Below are 14983 nucleotides of genomic sequence, written 5' to 3' on the forward strand. Positions count from 1 at the left end.
CTTCTTGGATTGCATTTCTACAGTGAGTAACTTTTCACTATCAAGCAGTAACTCCATGGTATAGTAGATAGAATGCTATGCTGAGAGTCAGGAAGCCCCATTCAAATCCTGCCTCAGATACTTGATGGCTATTTAACCCTAAGCAAATCACTTAACCTTACTTTAATAATCACTTAATATCTCACGTTCAATTTCCTGATTTTTGATAACTTTTTATTTTTTATACAACCACTTGTAGAAACAATTTTAAAAAAATATTATCTGACATTTTGCTATTCAGATTCTCTCCCTCCCTCCTGCCCTACCTGCTTCCCTGAGGTGGTAAAGAGTCTGATGTAGGATATGCCAGCGCTGTCATGCATTACATATTTCCATATTCCTTATGCTGTGAGAGAGGACACATATCACAAATACAAAAAAAAAATAAAAAAAAGCTCTGGAAGGGAATAAAGTGAAAAAATGGAATGCTTTGATCTGCAATCAGACTCCACTGGTTCCTTCTCTGGCTGTGAATAGCATTTTTCATCCTGAGGTCCTTGGGATTATCTTGATACCTTGATTTGTTGATAATAATATAATAAATATCTTTGATGTAGTAAATAGTATTCTCCTGGCTCTGCTCATTTCACTTTGTATCATTTCATACAAGTCTTTATAGGTTTTTCTGAACTCATCCTGTTCATCATTTCTTATGATGACAGTTTCCTGATTTTTAAAATGAAGTTGGACTTTATAGACAATTGCGGGTCCCACAGCTAGGAAGTATCAGAAAAAAAGATCTGAACCTAGGACCTCCTATCTCCAGGCCTGGGTCTCTATCCACTGAGCTACCTACCTACCCCTATTTAGTTTTTCTAAGCCTTAGTTTACTCATCTACAAAATGGGGTTACCAAGAATGCTAAACTCACAAGATTGTTATAAGGATCAGATGAAATAATCATGCTGAAGTATATTGCAAACCTGAAAGCATTATATAAATGTCAGCTATAATGATGATAATAATGTCTATTATTTCACCATGCATTCTGCAGGATCTTCTTTCTTCCTGGGCTTTTAATAGTGTCTCTCCTGAGCAGTGTAATTACCCTTGCTTGTCTTGTACTTACTATTCCTTTGATTGCTCCAACAATCATTCATTAAATGCCCACAAAATACAAGGCGTTGAGCATAGGAGCTTTCCTCCTAATGGGGAGCTTGGTTGGGAAGGGAATACCATACACATAGACTTAAATAAATACAAAGTCATTTGAGGGGGTGAGTGGGTAGGAAAGCACTAACAACAGATGTGTATTTCTTTGAGAAAATCAGGGGAAAAGGGAAAACCAACGTAGAGCAGAAGCTCTTATTTTAGGGTCCACAGATCTCCAATTTCCATGGATAGATCAGAGAGTCCTTGAAGTTAGATTGGAAAAATCACTTCTTTATTTCAAGATGTTGGTTTCCTTTGAAATTCTATATATTTCATTGTATGCATTTAAAAACAATGTACAATATGGGCTCATAGACTTCACTAGACTGCCAAGGGGATCCATCACTCACACACACACACACACACACACACACACACACACACACACACACACACACACCATCTTTAAGATCTCTGCTCTAGAGAAGATTCTGGCCAGATTGCATAGGGTTTAAAATGCAAAACAGGGAGGAGAGTTTGAAATTCATCTTACAAGTAATGTTGATGTTCAATCGTTGCAGTTGTGTCTAATTCTCTGTGACCCCATTTGGAATTTTCTTGGCAAAGATACTAGAGTGATTTGCCATTTCCTTCCTCAGCTCATTTTACAGGTGAGGAAACTGAGAACATAAACAGGATTAAATGACTTGCCTGGGTTCTAGTACATGTCTGCGTGATATTTGAACTCAAATCTTCCTGAATCTGAGTCTTCTTCTACATGCACTGCACCACCTAAGGTGCTCCTTGAAAGGAATAGGAACCTATTTTATCAAATTTTTTTCCTAATTACCCCTTCAGCCATTCTAAGCAAACTGCACTTTTCCCCCTAAAAATGCAAAAACAAAAACAGAAACCAAACAAACTTAAGAGTTCCTTGTGTTCTAAAACCTAGCGAGGTGCACAAAAGGACAGAATTCCAGAAGTCCTTTTAAAACTATTTCCTATCCTGTGTTTCTTCTTTTGCTGGAAATGAGACCCAGTCCTTTGGAATTCTTCCACTTGGAAGGTCCCTCCTCCTAAGAACAGTTTTTTGAACATCTTGTAGATTTGGGCGTCTGGTTATGCCGTGGTAAGTGAGAGCGATTCAGGGTTCTACACAAGTCACTCTGGTCATGGGTTCCAGAAAAGGATTGACCTAGATTGTCTTCAAGCGGTCATGTGTATGATCTCGAACTTCCCCAGATAATCATGCAACTCTCTTCCCTCCCAGCTTCACTTGGCTTTCCGCACACAGCTTCATGATGTTTTCCAGCCGAATACATTTCCCCCTGGCTAGTTCTAATTTTATCCAGATTGCAATAATCAAGTCCCATGAATATACTTTCTTTTTAACGGCTTCCCACCAAGTGCTTTGAATTTGATGTCCTGTAAGATGTACTTGGGAAAAATACACCTTGAAATTTCCCTTGAGTGAAACTTCTCTTTTCAACTGGTGTCAAGAGAAACTTTGGAGTAGAATAAAAGGCGCCTCGGTGCACCGGAGAGCACCCTGTTATCTGTAACGGGTTCAAATACAATTTCTCAGAAGCCTGTTGTACCTCGGCTTTTTTCTCCCCGACCTGATATTCGGAGTATTTCCTTTGAGTACACACGGCCATCTCCTTTTGACAGACAGTGCAAATTAAAAGATATGGCGAGGCACAGGAACTGGGAACCCAAACATGCCCCCTGGGTTTTCATTTACAGTTAGGCACTACAGACACAATTATTGCTGACAGAAACTCGGAGGCCGGTGGCAGAGTGCATGTGACGGGAGTCTCATGCCAAACAGTAATTGGGAAGATTATTTTTAATCAGAGCATATCCTACAGCCCAAACATTAGAAATCTCCTATAAGGCTGAGACAGGAAATTAAACTGAGACCAACAATAAGCCTCAAAATTGGGGTAATATTGTTAGGCACCTAATGCTGGCAAAGCCCTTTGCTGCAGGGATCCGGCTCTCTCCACAGGGATGCCTTCTCAGGTATGGTGACTGATGCAGTAACCGGAGCTCTTATTATCGGGGTGAACCCAAATTAAAAGTAGCGGCCAAACTAATTGATATTTATTGCACTGATAGGGCATGACAGGGTGAATAGAATCCTTTGAGGAAAGGATACAATTGTATTTACTTAACAAAGCTGGCTTCTACATTGGTCTGGTACACAAGTTTATAATTACCTGAATGATTTTACCTATTTTTTGAATTGAAATTTAAAAACAAACAACCCAGGGGCGGATTAGTAGAATGACAGGCAACATAAAATGGGTAATTGCCTACACCTTGTAATCATAACAGCTGATATTAATATACTGTTCTATATGTGTGACCTCTTTTAATCCTCACAAGGACCCCTCTGAAATAGGAGCTGTTATTATTCCCATTATATAGATGAAGAAACTGAGTCTCAGCAAATCAAAGTGATTTCTCCAAGTACAGAGAACTTGTGAGTGAATGAAGTAGGATTTGAACCGAGGTTTTCTCAACTTTTGATTAGACACTTTATCCGCTAAGTCACACTACCTCTTGACCCAGATCGTGGTTCAAACTGCTCTAAAGTAGTTGAATTTTGGTTTGTCTTAATTCCTGAATGTTTGAGCCAGACGAACAGAAGGAAAAAGGAACCATCCACATAGGAGAAACCGGCTCTTTCTTTCTTCAGGGAAAAGAGATGCTATTTTGGGAAATACAGACTAGATTCTTTCAATGATAACAAGGTCAGGAATGATCCATGGAGTGTCCTCCATGTGCAATGTAAAATAAGCAAGCCCTTACATATGACACACCTTGCCTTGTTCTTTAGGGTTATGGGAGGCAAAATGCCATTTTAGGGAATAATCTCAATTTGGCTACAAGAAGAGCAGACCAGCTTAATTATGCCTGGAATTTAATTCATGTGACAGGGCTGGAGTTTCTGCTTGACTCGGGGTAGCTGCTCAGAACTGCAGGCTCCAGTTGTGTTGCAGCAGATAAATTACGCCACGGAGATATTGAGTCATCTGGCTTTCCCTTGGAAGGTTTTCCTTTATCTCTAATGTGAGCAAACCCCCCTTAAACAACATTGCTGGCTCCCTACCAAAGAGAGCTCAGTGTACATCAGCATCATTGCCCAGATATCCTTTGTGAAGCCCAGAAACAAGTGAGCACCTGGAAGTAGAAAAAAATGACTTCTCAGCACAAACTATTCCACTCAACACCACCGTCATCACCAAATTACATATTTGGCCCCCTTGGAGTCCTGGTTCCTGTGATCTGCGCGTGCTACAGATTCATCTCCCCAAACCCTTCTTTGGAAATTAACCAATGAGGAGGAGAAACAGGCCAGCTCTTCCGACACAGAACTGGTATGAAGCACAGAATGCAGGAGGCAAACCTGCCATTGTTTATGTGCCTCAGAGCTAGGTTGCTCCTCTGACTGTTCTATTGGCACTTTCTTATTGTGGTAAGATATTCTGAAGAGTGGTTGGAAAGCTGAGAATGGGAAATGACCTGCCATTCCCTAGAATTGAACATAAATTAGCTACTTGGTTGAAGGAAGTTGCCATCAAATCCTCAGGTATCACATTTGGGAAGGGAATTCAGAGCTCTTCTAGTGTAAACACTATATATCCCTTCTACAAAATTCCTGAGAAGCTATTATCTGGCCTCTACTGGATGGCCTCCAAGTCATTTCCATCAGAAACAGGCCATTCTATTTTTTTTAAACCCTTTCCTTTTTTTTATAATTAAAATGAAGTATTGATTCCAAAGAAGAAGAAGAGAAAGGGCTTGTCAACTGGGGTCAAGTGACTTGCCCAGGGTCACACAGCTAGGAAGTATCTGAGACAAGATTTCAACTGGAGATATCCCATCTCTAGGCCTAACTCTCTCTCTCACTGAGAAATGTTGCTGCCCCCATTCCATTTTTTAAAATGGTTCTAATGATGAAATATTTGTTTGTTTTTTGTTTTGGTTTGGTTTTTGGTCTCCCCCTCTGGAAATACATTTGCCTTTGTGACTTCTACCAGTTCTATCTATCTCTGTCTTCTGGACAAATAAAACAAGTTTAATTTTTTCTTAACCTGAGATCTATGGGTAATAGAAGGAGAAGGGACATGGAAAGGGGTGTCTGAATAAATTTCAGAATTTTGATAGGAAAGCAATTCTTTATGTTCACTGCCTTGTAACTGAAATTTAGCCTTTTCTTCCACTATTTTAAAATATCCTTTTGAGAAGGCATCCTTAGGCTTCACCAGACTATTAAAGGAGTTCATGACATGAAAAGGAACTATGGCACTGTCCCAACCATGTGGCCCTTCAGATGCTTGAAGCAAGCTGCATGCCTGCCCCTCCACACCACACTCTTACATTTTCTAGATTATCCACCATATGTTCTTTCAACCAATACTTATGTCATGATTTCAAATCTGCCTCACTCTCACTTGCATTCCTCCAAACCAGCTCCAGTCCCTTCAAACAGAAGTGCCCAAGCTGGATACCATATTCCACATTTGATTTGACTGATTCAGTGCGTGGCAGGACCAGCATCTCCCTCATTTTAGATACTATGCCTCCATTAATTTGTCTTACTATATTTTGTCTGTCACTACGACAAACTCGATTCATTGTGAGCCATATTCAAACCCAAACCCTTAGACCTTTATTGCCTGAATTCTTGTTTAAGCCTGTCTTTTCCATCCTGTAACTTTATCCACTTAATTCCTTTGAACTCACAGGTACGTCTTTATTCCTGGTGGATCAGACTCCATCATTTTAGCCTGTCAAAATCATGTTGGATGACTGAACAGGACCCAAAATGTTAGCTATTCCTTTCAACTTTGTCATCCCTAAATTTAATAACCTTGTTAGCTATGTCTTCCTTCAAGACACTGATTTTCTGATTTTATCTATTTCTCTATCTCTATATCTATATCTATCTATCTATCTATATATCTATATATATAATCAAGTTATATATATTTAAATACACCTATGTGTACACTTAATAAAATGTTTAACAAAAAGAACAAGACAAAGGACACATCCCTAGGGCACTTCATTAAAGTTCTCTTCCAGGTTAACGTTGGTCCATTAATCACAGCTCTCCAGGTCTTGTCCTTCAATCAGTTCCAAGTTTGCTTACCTCTTGTTTCCATCTACTTCTTTCCTTCTGGGCCATGAAGATGTCATGACTTATTTTGACGAATATTTTTCTGAGGTTCAGGTATCTACTATGCAAATAGTATTCCTTTGACCTGCTCATCAACCCAAGCTATTGAAAAAAGGAAAGAAGGGTCTTTTGCCATCACATATTCTTACTAAAGATATGCCTCTTCTTATTGACTACCTTCTTCATTGCTTCATGCATACCTTCTAACATGGTAATAAAATGTGTTCAAAACCTGGCTTTGAAGTCAAGCTCATTTGCTTATAATCTAAAGAATATGCTTTCTTTCTTTTATATTAGTACTACTCTGCCATTTCTGTGCTTTAAAAGAGAAATCAATAACTCATCAAAATTGTATCTAACATCATAGGATAGCAAGTCAAGTCACAAAGCATTTATGTTAGTTAAGCATTTACTATTTTTCTGGTTTGATGACTTGAACTCACTAAGGATTGATAGGAGTCATCTTTCTAAATCCTCATTTATCTAGTCTTGTGTCAGAAATAATTTTTAAGACAGTGCCTTATGCATCTGTCTAGTATAGGGGTAGAGGCCATGATAGTTAATTCAGGAATAACACATTCACCTGTCTTTAATCCCTTTATTCTCATTCACTTTAGGTTTCTCTCCCCTACTAGAACCTTTCAACTATGATGTAAATTTAGAAGGAATGTTTCTAAGCTCAGTACTTTAAATAGCTAAGGGTACTAGAGTTCCTCCAGTGACTTCTCACTACTAATCCCAAACTAGAAAGTCTCACTAAAAGTTTTAAAAATATCATTTATTTCCCTACATCTTTAGGAAGCAACTTAATATTTTCTCATAATATGCTCCTTGAATTTAAAGCCCTTTAATTGGTATATTGACACAAGAAATTATTTGTCAAATATTATCAGTAATTATAGTAATAACTCATATTTATACAATTTTACCATTTATAGATTGCTATCCTCTCAGCAGTTCTTTGAGGAAAATAGCATGAATATTGTTATACCCATTTTATAGATGAGGAAACAGACTCAGAAAATTTAAGGAATTTGCCCAGTCATACAGTTAACAATTGATAAAGCTAGGTACAGTGAAAAGAGCAACAGATTTGGAAATGGAAGATTTGGGTTTGAATCCCAGTCTTTTAATATAATACTTTTACTTTTATGACCTAAGCAAGTCATATGACCTTTCATCCTGAGTTTTCTCATCTCTAAAATGGCAGGGTTGGATCAGATAAGCTGTAAGGTTCTGATTATGTGTTCCTATAATCCTATAAGTATGAGCTTAAACCTATATTATCCAAATCCAAGCCCACCATACATTTTCCCATTATAGTCACTGATTTAATAATCTTTTTCTCTCTCCAGATCATTTTATTTTATTTTCAAATTTTATTTTTATGTTGATATAATTTTAAATAATCATTTTATGATATTTTTCAATCCAATGTCTTTCCCTCTTCTGCCCCCCCAAGATGGCAAGTAATATATTTTACACATGTTATCATATAACACATATTTCCATGTTCATCATTTTGTGAGAGAAAACTCATGTTACTTAAACTAGAGAAAATTCATGGAGAAAACAAAGTGAAGTATGGTATGCTTCAATTTGCATTCAGATCTCAACAGTTCCATCTATGGTGGTAGATAGTTTTTTCCATCATGGATCTCTGGTGGTTGTTCTGAATTTTCACATTGCTGAAACTGTAAAGTCATCCACAGCTGATCATTGTACATTATTGCTGTTACTGTCTAAAACATTCTCCTGGTTCTGCTCACTTCACTTTTTTGCATCATTTCAAATGAGTTTTTTTAGAGCTTTTTTGGCGGTTGTTTTGTTCATCATTTCTTATGGCACAATAATCACATTCCACTTTTTTCAGCCATGGGACACTGATCTTTACACTTACTTATCTAATAGGGTCACATATCTTGATCTATAAAGAATCTTAAAGGACATTTGATCCAACCCTGTTATCTTTCAAATGAGAAAAAACCAGCCCTGGAAGTCAACTGACGTGACTAAGGTAAACCAGGCAGTAGGTAGCCAAAATATGAACTCCAAGTTCATATCCATTTTCTGCATATCCTGCTGATTTTGCTCTGCTGAAAAAATGACAGGTAGTTAGTCTGAGCATTCATATTCAGACTCTCCTTAGTTTTCATGGTCTTCATTCTCCCCAAAGTGACTGACTTATGCACAATATTCAGTAAACTAAAGGCTCAACTGAGAATTTCCAAAATGGTCCTTGGATTTATGGCTTTTATACTGCCCACTATTGGCATCCATCACAATGAAGTCCTGCCTCTTTGGGGAGTTTATGCAGAAGAGGATAGACTTCTGAATGGAGCAGGATTGTCTGATTAAAATAAAGAATAGAACTAAAGAAGTAGTGTTGTTTAATATAATCACAACCAGCGGTACTGGTAGTTCTAAAAACCAGCTAGACACAAGCAGCATATAAATTAGGATAATGGGAAAAAATGCATTGTAGATGAGTATCCACATGTGCAGTCTTTTTCTGCCTGAAAGTGCCCAATATTCTGTTTTCAGAGAATGGAGGAAGGTTTGACATCATCACATCTATAAAGGGAAGGCCAGGCTATTCACAATAGGTTGCATATAGAAATGACAGATACACACAAGAAATCCATTTGGTTCAGAATGGAATGTCCCTGAGCTTAAGGTGATGAATAATTCAGTACCATCTTGGCTCCTACCAACTGCCCATCAACCTAAATGACAACAGCTGAGAGGATGTCATTTTGCATTTCTCCACTTCTGTCCAATGCAGGGATCTCCTTTCCCCACCCCCAGCACCTTTTAATTCACCTTAATTTACTAGAAATTGCACTAATCAAGGTAAATGGAATACAATGCATGAAGAGATCCATCTGTTTGTGTATTCCCATAGTTCCATTTTCAAGAATCTATGATTTTATCAGTGCTAGATCGTCATTCTCATATGCAGATCACAAGCCTTTGGAGTCTATGAACTCGACTCTTAGTAATCAGATCTCTAATTCCCCATGAGAACAACTAACCAGCAAAATAAGGTCTTTCTTTTTTTAATTTAGTATTTAGCATAATATCAGTATTGATACAGTTAGTTGATAAAGTGGATAGAGTGTTGGACAAAGATTCAAGAAGACTTGAGTTCAAATTCAGCTTCAGCTACTTACTATCTCTGTTATCCTCTGCCTCAGTTTCCTCAATTATAAAATGGAGCTAATAACAGTACATACTTTTTAGTGGTGTTATAAGAATGATATTATTTGATATGGGGCCTCTTGTCAGTCTTTTCATCTTGGTAAAGGTTCAGTTTTCTCCATAATGGTTAATATTACCCTTTCCCCCCAATAAACTTGTATTTATTTGCTTGTATATGTTTCCCAAACCACTACCATAGAATCTAACCTCCTTATTTTTATCTTTGAATTCCCAGCATCATACATACAGTAGGTACTCAATAAAGGTTCATTGAAGATATTTATATTAGCAGAGTCTGTCAGAGCTTGCACTCAATGGATCTAACCAGTTACCTCCAAATTTGTATTGACTAGGAATTAGAAGAGGTTTTTCCTGAAGGATACATAACTACTGAGTTATACGCCACTAAAATCTGATCCTCTAACCCCTAATCTTGCTCTATTTTCAGCATACTAAATTGATCCTAAGGGGATACACTCTATAGGGACCCTTTCTCTCTTATCTAGTAGTATTCCTCCATTTTTGCCCATCCTAATGCTCCTTTATTTGTTATGGTACTCAAGTCTACTATTGTCTTGAATGTTGGAGGAATGCCAAAGAAGGGTTAATATAATAGTGTGTTTAATTTGGAATTTGCATAGTACTTTCCTCAAAATACTTGTATGCAATACAAGCAAAAATATTACGCTCATTTTACACATAAACTGAGGTATGAAGAGAGAAAATGGCTTGTTCACAGTCATAAAAATTGTCAGTATTAAAACAAGGAGAGAAAAGTATAGAATGAGCATCAGTAAATTTCCCCTTGATTTTAGTTCCTTCTCTTCTGGACACAATTGTGGAAATCAAGACAAAGAGATGATTATTTGTTCATTGAACACTTTTTTGCTTTAAGTTCCCAAGTGAATTTGTATCTAGTAGTATATGCACTTAAAGAAAGATGGTAATAGCACTTTATATTATTCTCTGACCATTTCCTATACCATGTTCTCCTTTTTGAGATATCCTAGGTAGTAACTATGATGTTGGTCAGAAAAGGGGCAGCTGCCATTGGGATGTATTATGGAACAGGTAGATTAAAAGTCAAGATAGAACCAAAATGGAAGCCATAATCTGTATTAATTCATGCCAGCCAGCTATAATAAAGAAGAGTATTGTGTAGTAGAAAGAATCTAGGCTTGGAATCATAAGAAATATAGTTTCAGATCTCATTTCTAGTACCTTTAGATAGCAACTAAGTGGTACAATGGATGAAGTACCAGGCCTGGACTCATCTTCCCAAGTTATAGTCTGCCCTCAGACACTTACCAATTCTGTGACTCTGGGCAAGTCACTTAACCCTGCTTGCTTTGGTTTCTTCATCTATAAAATTAATCTGCAGAAGGAAGTGGCAAACCATTTCAATATCTTTGGCAAGAAAATCTGAGTTTAGGTCATGAAGAGCTCGACATGACTGAAAAAATAACTGAACAACAAAAACTATGTAACTAACAGCAAATCCATTAACTTCTCTTAGTTCCTATTTCCTGTTCTGAAAATAAGAATAATATCCTCTGTATTACTTTATAGGAGTATTTTGAGGATCTGAGAAAAAGATGGTTGAAAATGCCCCTTTCAAACCTTCAAGCAATATATCAATACTTTGATTATCCTCAGTATGATCCATTAACTGGTTTAATTCTCTAATGAGAAATTGTGGAGTGCAAAGCTTCTAGAGTGATATTCTTCAATGGAGACCTGACTATGGGACTCCCTTACTCAGTAAACTTTGATTTCTCCCTGTTGCTTCTAGAATAAAATTTAAACAAACCTTTCATACATTAAAATTGACCTACCTTTTTATTATACATTTAAAATATACTTTATACATTACTCCTGATCTTGCATTTCAGTTGAGACAAACTAATTATTGTATATTTCACATCTGGTCCTGCATCTCCTGCCTTCATCACTTTGTATCTCCATGCTGGGAATGTCTTCCCATCTTATCTCCACTTCATAGAATTCTCTTTTTCCTTCTGGACTCAGCAGAGCCCCAACTTCTATATGAAGTCTTCTTCAATCCCCTTTCCACCTCTCTCAATCACTAAACATCCTGTCTTCCCAATCTATCTTGTGTTTATTTTATATAAATGTTCTGTGTACATATATGCATATATATATATATCATGCATGTCAAAATGGAAGCTTCTTAAGAACAGGAATTTATTTTTTATTTTTATATCCCCAGTTCCTACCAAACACAATGCTTGGCACAGAATTGCTTCTTAATACATGCTTACTGACTGATTATTTTCCATTTCCCCCAAATCCTTTAAATCATATGTGTGAGAAGCAGTGCCCTTTCCAAAGTTTATTACCAACAAATCATTGAAAGAGGAAATATAGGCATAAAAATCCCTACCCGGTATTGTTTCAAGAGACTAGTTTACTGGTTGGGAACCACTGTTGTAATAGAATTATAGTAGGTTTCCTATGAATTTTCATTTGAGAGGTATCAGCCTCCTTTAGTCCTTGGGGCCAAAAACTTTGACACAGTAGTGTAGTTACCCTTCAATTTGATCAAAAAATGAAAAGCCAAGTATACATAATTTAGTTTTGATTATATTTCTTTTATTATATATTTCTTGCTTCTTCAGTGACTGAAAACAAACACTCACCTTTTCAATACCATCCATCATAGTGTGGTGTTATGGTTGGCCAAAACAATCCATAAAATTGGATAATGAATATCACAAACAAGGCCATAGGAAAACACAGGTGAATGTGAACATGCTGCAGCTGTGACTTATGACCAATGAGGAACTATGAAGAACTACACCATAAAGAAAATGTTGGCGAGGAAGAAAAGACAGGCTAGTCTCATGGCAGAGCAAGGGATGGCAGCTGGACAACCCAGAATGATCTACTGTAACCTTATAGTGTCAGGAAACAGTGAGAAAAATCTTCATTTTGTGGGAAGGGTCCTCATATATTATGTGGGGGGGGGCATGGACAAGAGTCAGACAGGATGGGCAGCATGAATGGGTTATAATCTGCAACATGAAGAGAAATGTATAAATAGGATGAGATCACGAATCCCTTTGGATATTTATTGCAAAATTAAATAAATTTAAGTCTTGGTTATATTATATACCCAAGTACAAGATGGGGAGAACACAGTATCCCACAGCTCATGGGTGAAATGTGCTGGGTTGTTTTTTTAGTGAATTGGAAACTCAATATGACTAATCCATAGGACATGGTAGCTGAAGAGCTGAAGTCATCCTAGGCCAAATTCATAAAGGCAGAATGTCAGGAAAGAGGAAAGTTGATAGTTCTGCTGTGCTGTTGCTTGGTCAGACCATACCTGGGATACTATGTGCAGGTCTGAATGGGAAAGTAGAGTATATTGAGAGATTGGCTAACAGGGGCCCAGGTCTTAAGAAGGACACTGACAAACTGGAGGGCACCCAATGGGAGGTAATAAGGATGATCAAAGTATTCAAAAGTATGATATAAAAATAGTGGAGTAAACAAGGAATATTTAACTCAAATAGGAAAGGGGGGAATGTGGTGGCTTATTTCAAATGTTTGAAGGGTATTTTCATGGAGAAAAGATTAGCTATAATATTTTTTGCTAGAACTAGAAGTGGTGCGTAGGCATTATAGAAAAGCAGATTTTGATTCCATGGAAAAACTTTTTTTTTTCCATTAGTGAATGCTATACAAAAGTGAATTGGTTTGTTTCAGAAAATACTTGTGGTCTTCAAGCAGATCTGAGTGAGGAATTTTTCTTCAGATATTTCATTGGACACCTTTCAAGGTCCCTTCCAAATCTCAAATTCTGCAATTTAGAGGTTATAGAACCCTATTGTCAGAAGATTGTAAGGGAAATTAGAAAGCATCTTGTTTAACTTCCCTTTCTCCTTTAAAATCCTAATTTAGTCAAAATCTACCTCCCTGCAACTCTTACTCATTGGACTGAGTTAGGCTCATTGGAGTTCCCCAGAATAAGCCCAGTTTTTCTTGTTCATGATAAGATGTTCAAATACTTGAAAACAGCAATCATATTCCTTCCCCTGCATACTTATATACAACTGTATTCTTTTCCATGTTAAATATCCCATGTTCCTTAAGTTTTGATGCCTCAAATGACAGACACTAAAGCCTTCCTACATCAAAGTTACTCCTTTTGGATTGCGTTCCATTTTGTCATTCTCTCTTTTTTTTTTATATATCTTCTGTTAAAACTTGGACATGACTCTCTAGATGTGAAGTGGCAAGTGGCCAGGATGATGGAACGGACCCTCAGGGTCTATGGCAAAATGACTGTTGGTTTTATATATAAAGTCTTTCTTGTCTCTAGATGACCGAAAACAGAAACTGACTCTGAATTTAAAGAATTGGATTAGATTTTTAAAAAACCTAATAAATTCCTAATTTTGAAGATGTCTTTTTCTTTTCCTCCTAGGAAACCACACAGAAAACTCATGCAAGTGATACTTACAGTACTTACAGTTTTCTCGATCGGAGTCAGCATTCAGTAAGTGTGCCTTAAAAAAATGTGCATGTCTATATGTACGTGTGTTTATACATATGCATATGTACATGTATGTTTACTTTTAAATGTGTGTATATATAGTTATACATAAAACTTATTGGCTTAAAACTGCACCAAAACTTTTGAGACATTAATATAATATAAAATATTATATATTATGATATGATATTATGCTGTACATAAATATATTATGATGTATAAGTATTTGTGTGTGTGTTACACCCAAACATTCACATTTCTATCCTGATATTCACCAAAATGAAAATTCCTTTCCTTTAGTAAAGAGGTTCCTGGGAAAGCTGGATGCCACAGTATCTTTTTTTCCTGGTATCATAGCCTCAGTTCCCTGATATTGACAGTAGGAGGTATACTTGCTAAGATGATGAGAAGTAAAACCACATAAGGCTGATTTCTTTAACAAATTAGCCTTTCCATTACTGGCCATAGGTTAAAATAAAATACATTTTCTCTGTTATTTTCATTCCCTACTCTTAGGTTATGTCCCCTTGGGGGATATTTCCTTCCCATTCAAATGACCCCACAAAGTATAAAGAAATGCCATCAGATGCAGATTAGTTTGCAAACCCATACTTTTTTTCTTCCAAAGAGCCATGAAGGAGCAATTCATTTTGTTCTTTTTAAGCTTGTAGATGTGACTCCTGCATAGAGATTATTGCAAAAAGAAGTTCCATCACTTAAGATGCAGAGAGCATATTTCCGACATCTCATTTTTTTGTATTTAGCTCCTAAGCACTTTCTACCTTCCTCATTGCCACCCACACAGGTGCTTTTTTATTCTCCTTTTTTTTTTTGAGAAGAAAGCAATTTTTTTGGTCTTCTCAAATTCTTCCACTGATTAACTACTGGTACTGGTATCCTTGTGTTATTTTCCTTTATAGGACCTCCTAGCACACTCAG

The 14983-nt window shown here is 36.9% G+C and overlaps 1 protein-coding gene across 17 annotated transcripts in view; it reads left to right on the forward strand.

Moving 5' to 3' along the window:
* RBFOX1 (RNA binding fox-1 homolog 1) overlaps nucleotides 1–14983 on the forward strand; it is a 2817840-nt gene that overhangs the window by 1371067 nt on the left and 1431790 nt on the right. For all 17 annotated transcript variants that reach the window (XM_056804034.1, XM_056804033.1, XM_056804032.1 and 14 more), the window contains one exon: nucleotides 13976–14047. In XM_056804034.1, the coding sequence (XP_056660012.1) occupies nucleotides 13976–14047 (72 nt within the window). The remainder of the gene's footprint in view (nucleotides 1–13975; nucleotides 14048–14983) is intronic.

This window comes from Monodelphis domestica, chromosome 7 (genome assembly GCF_027887165.1).
Source record: "Monodelphis domestica isolate mMonDom1 chromosome 7, mMonDom1.pri, whole genome shotgun sequence".
In the NCBI taxonomy this organism is placed as follows: Eukaryota; Metazoa; Chordata; class Mammalia; order Didelphimorphia; family Didelphidae; genus Monodelphis; species Monodelphis domestica.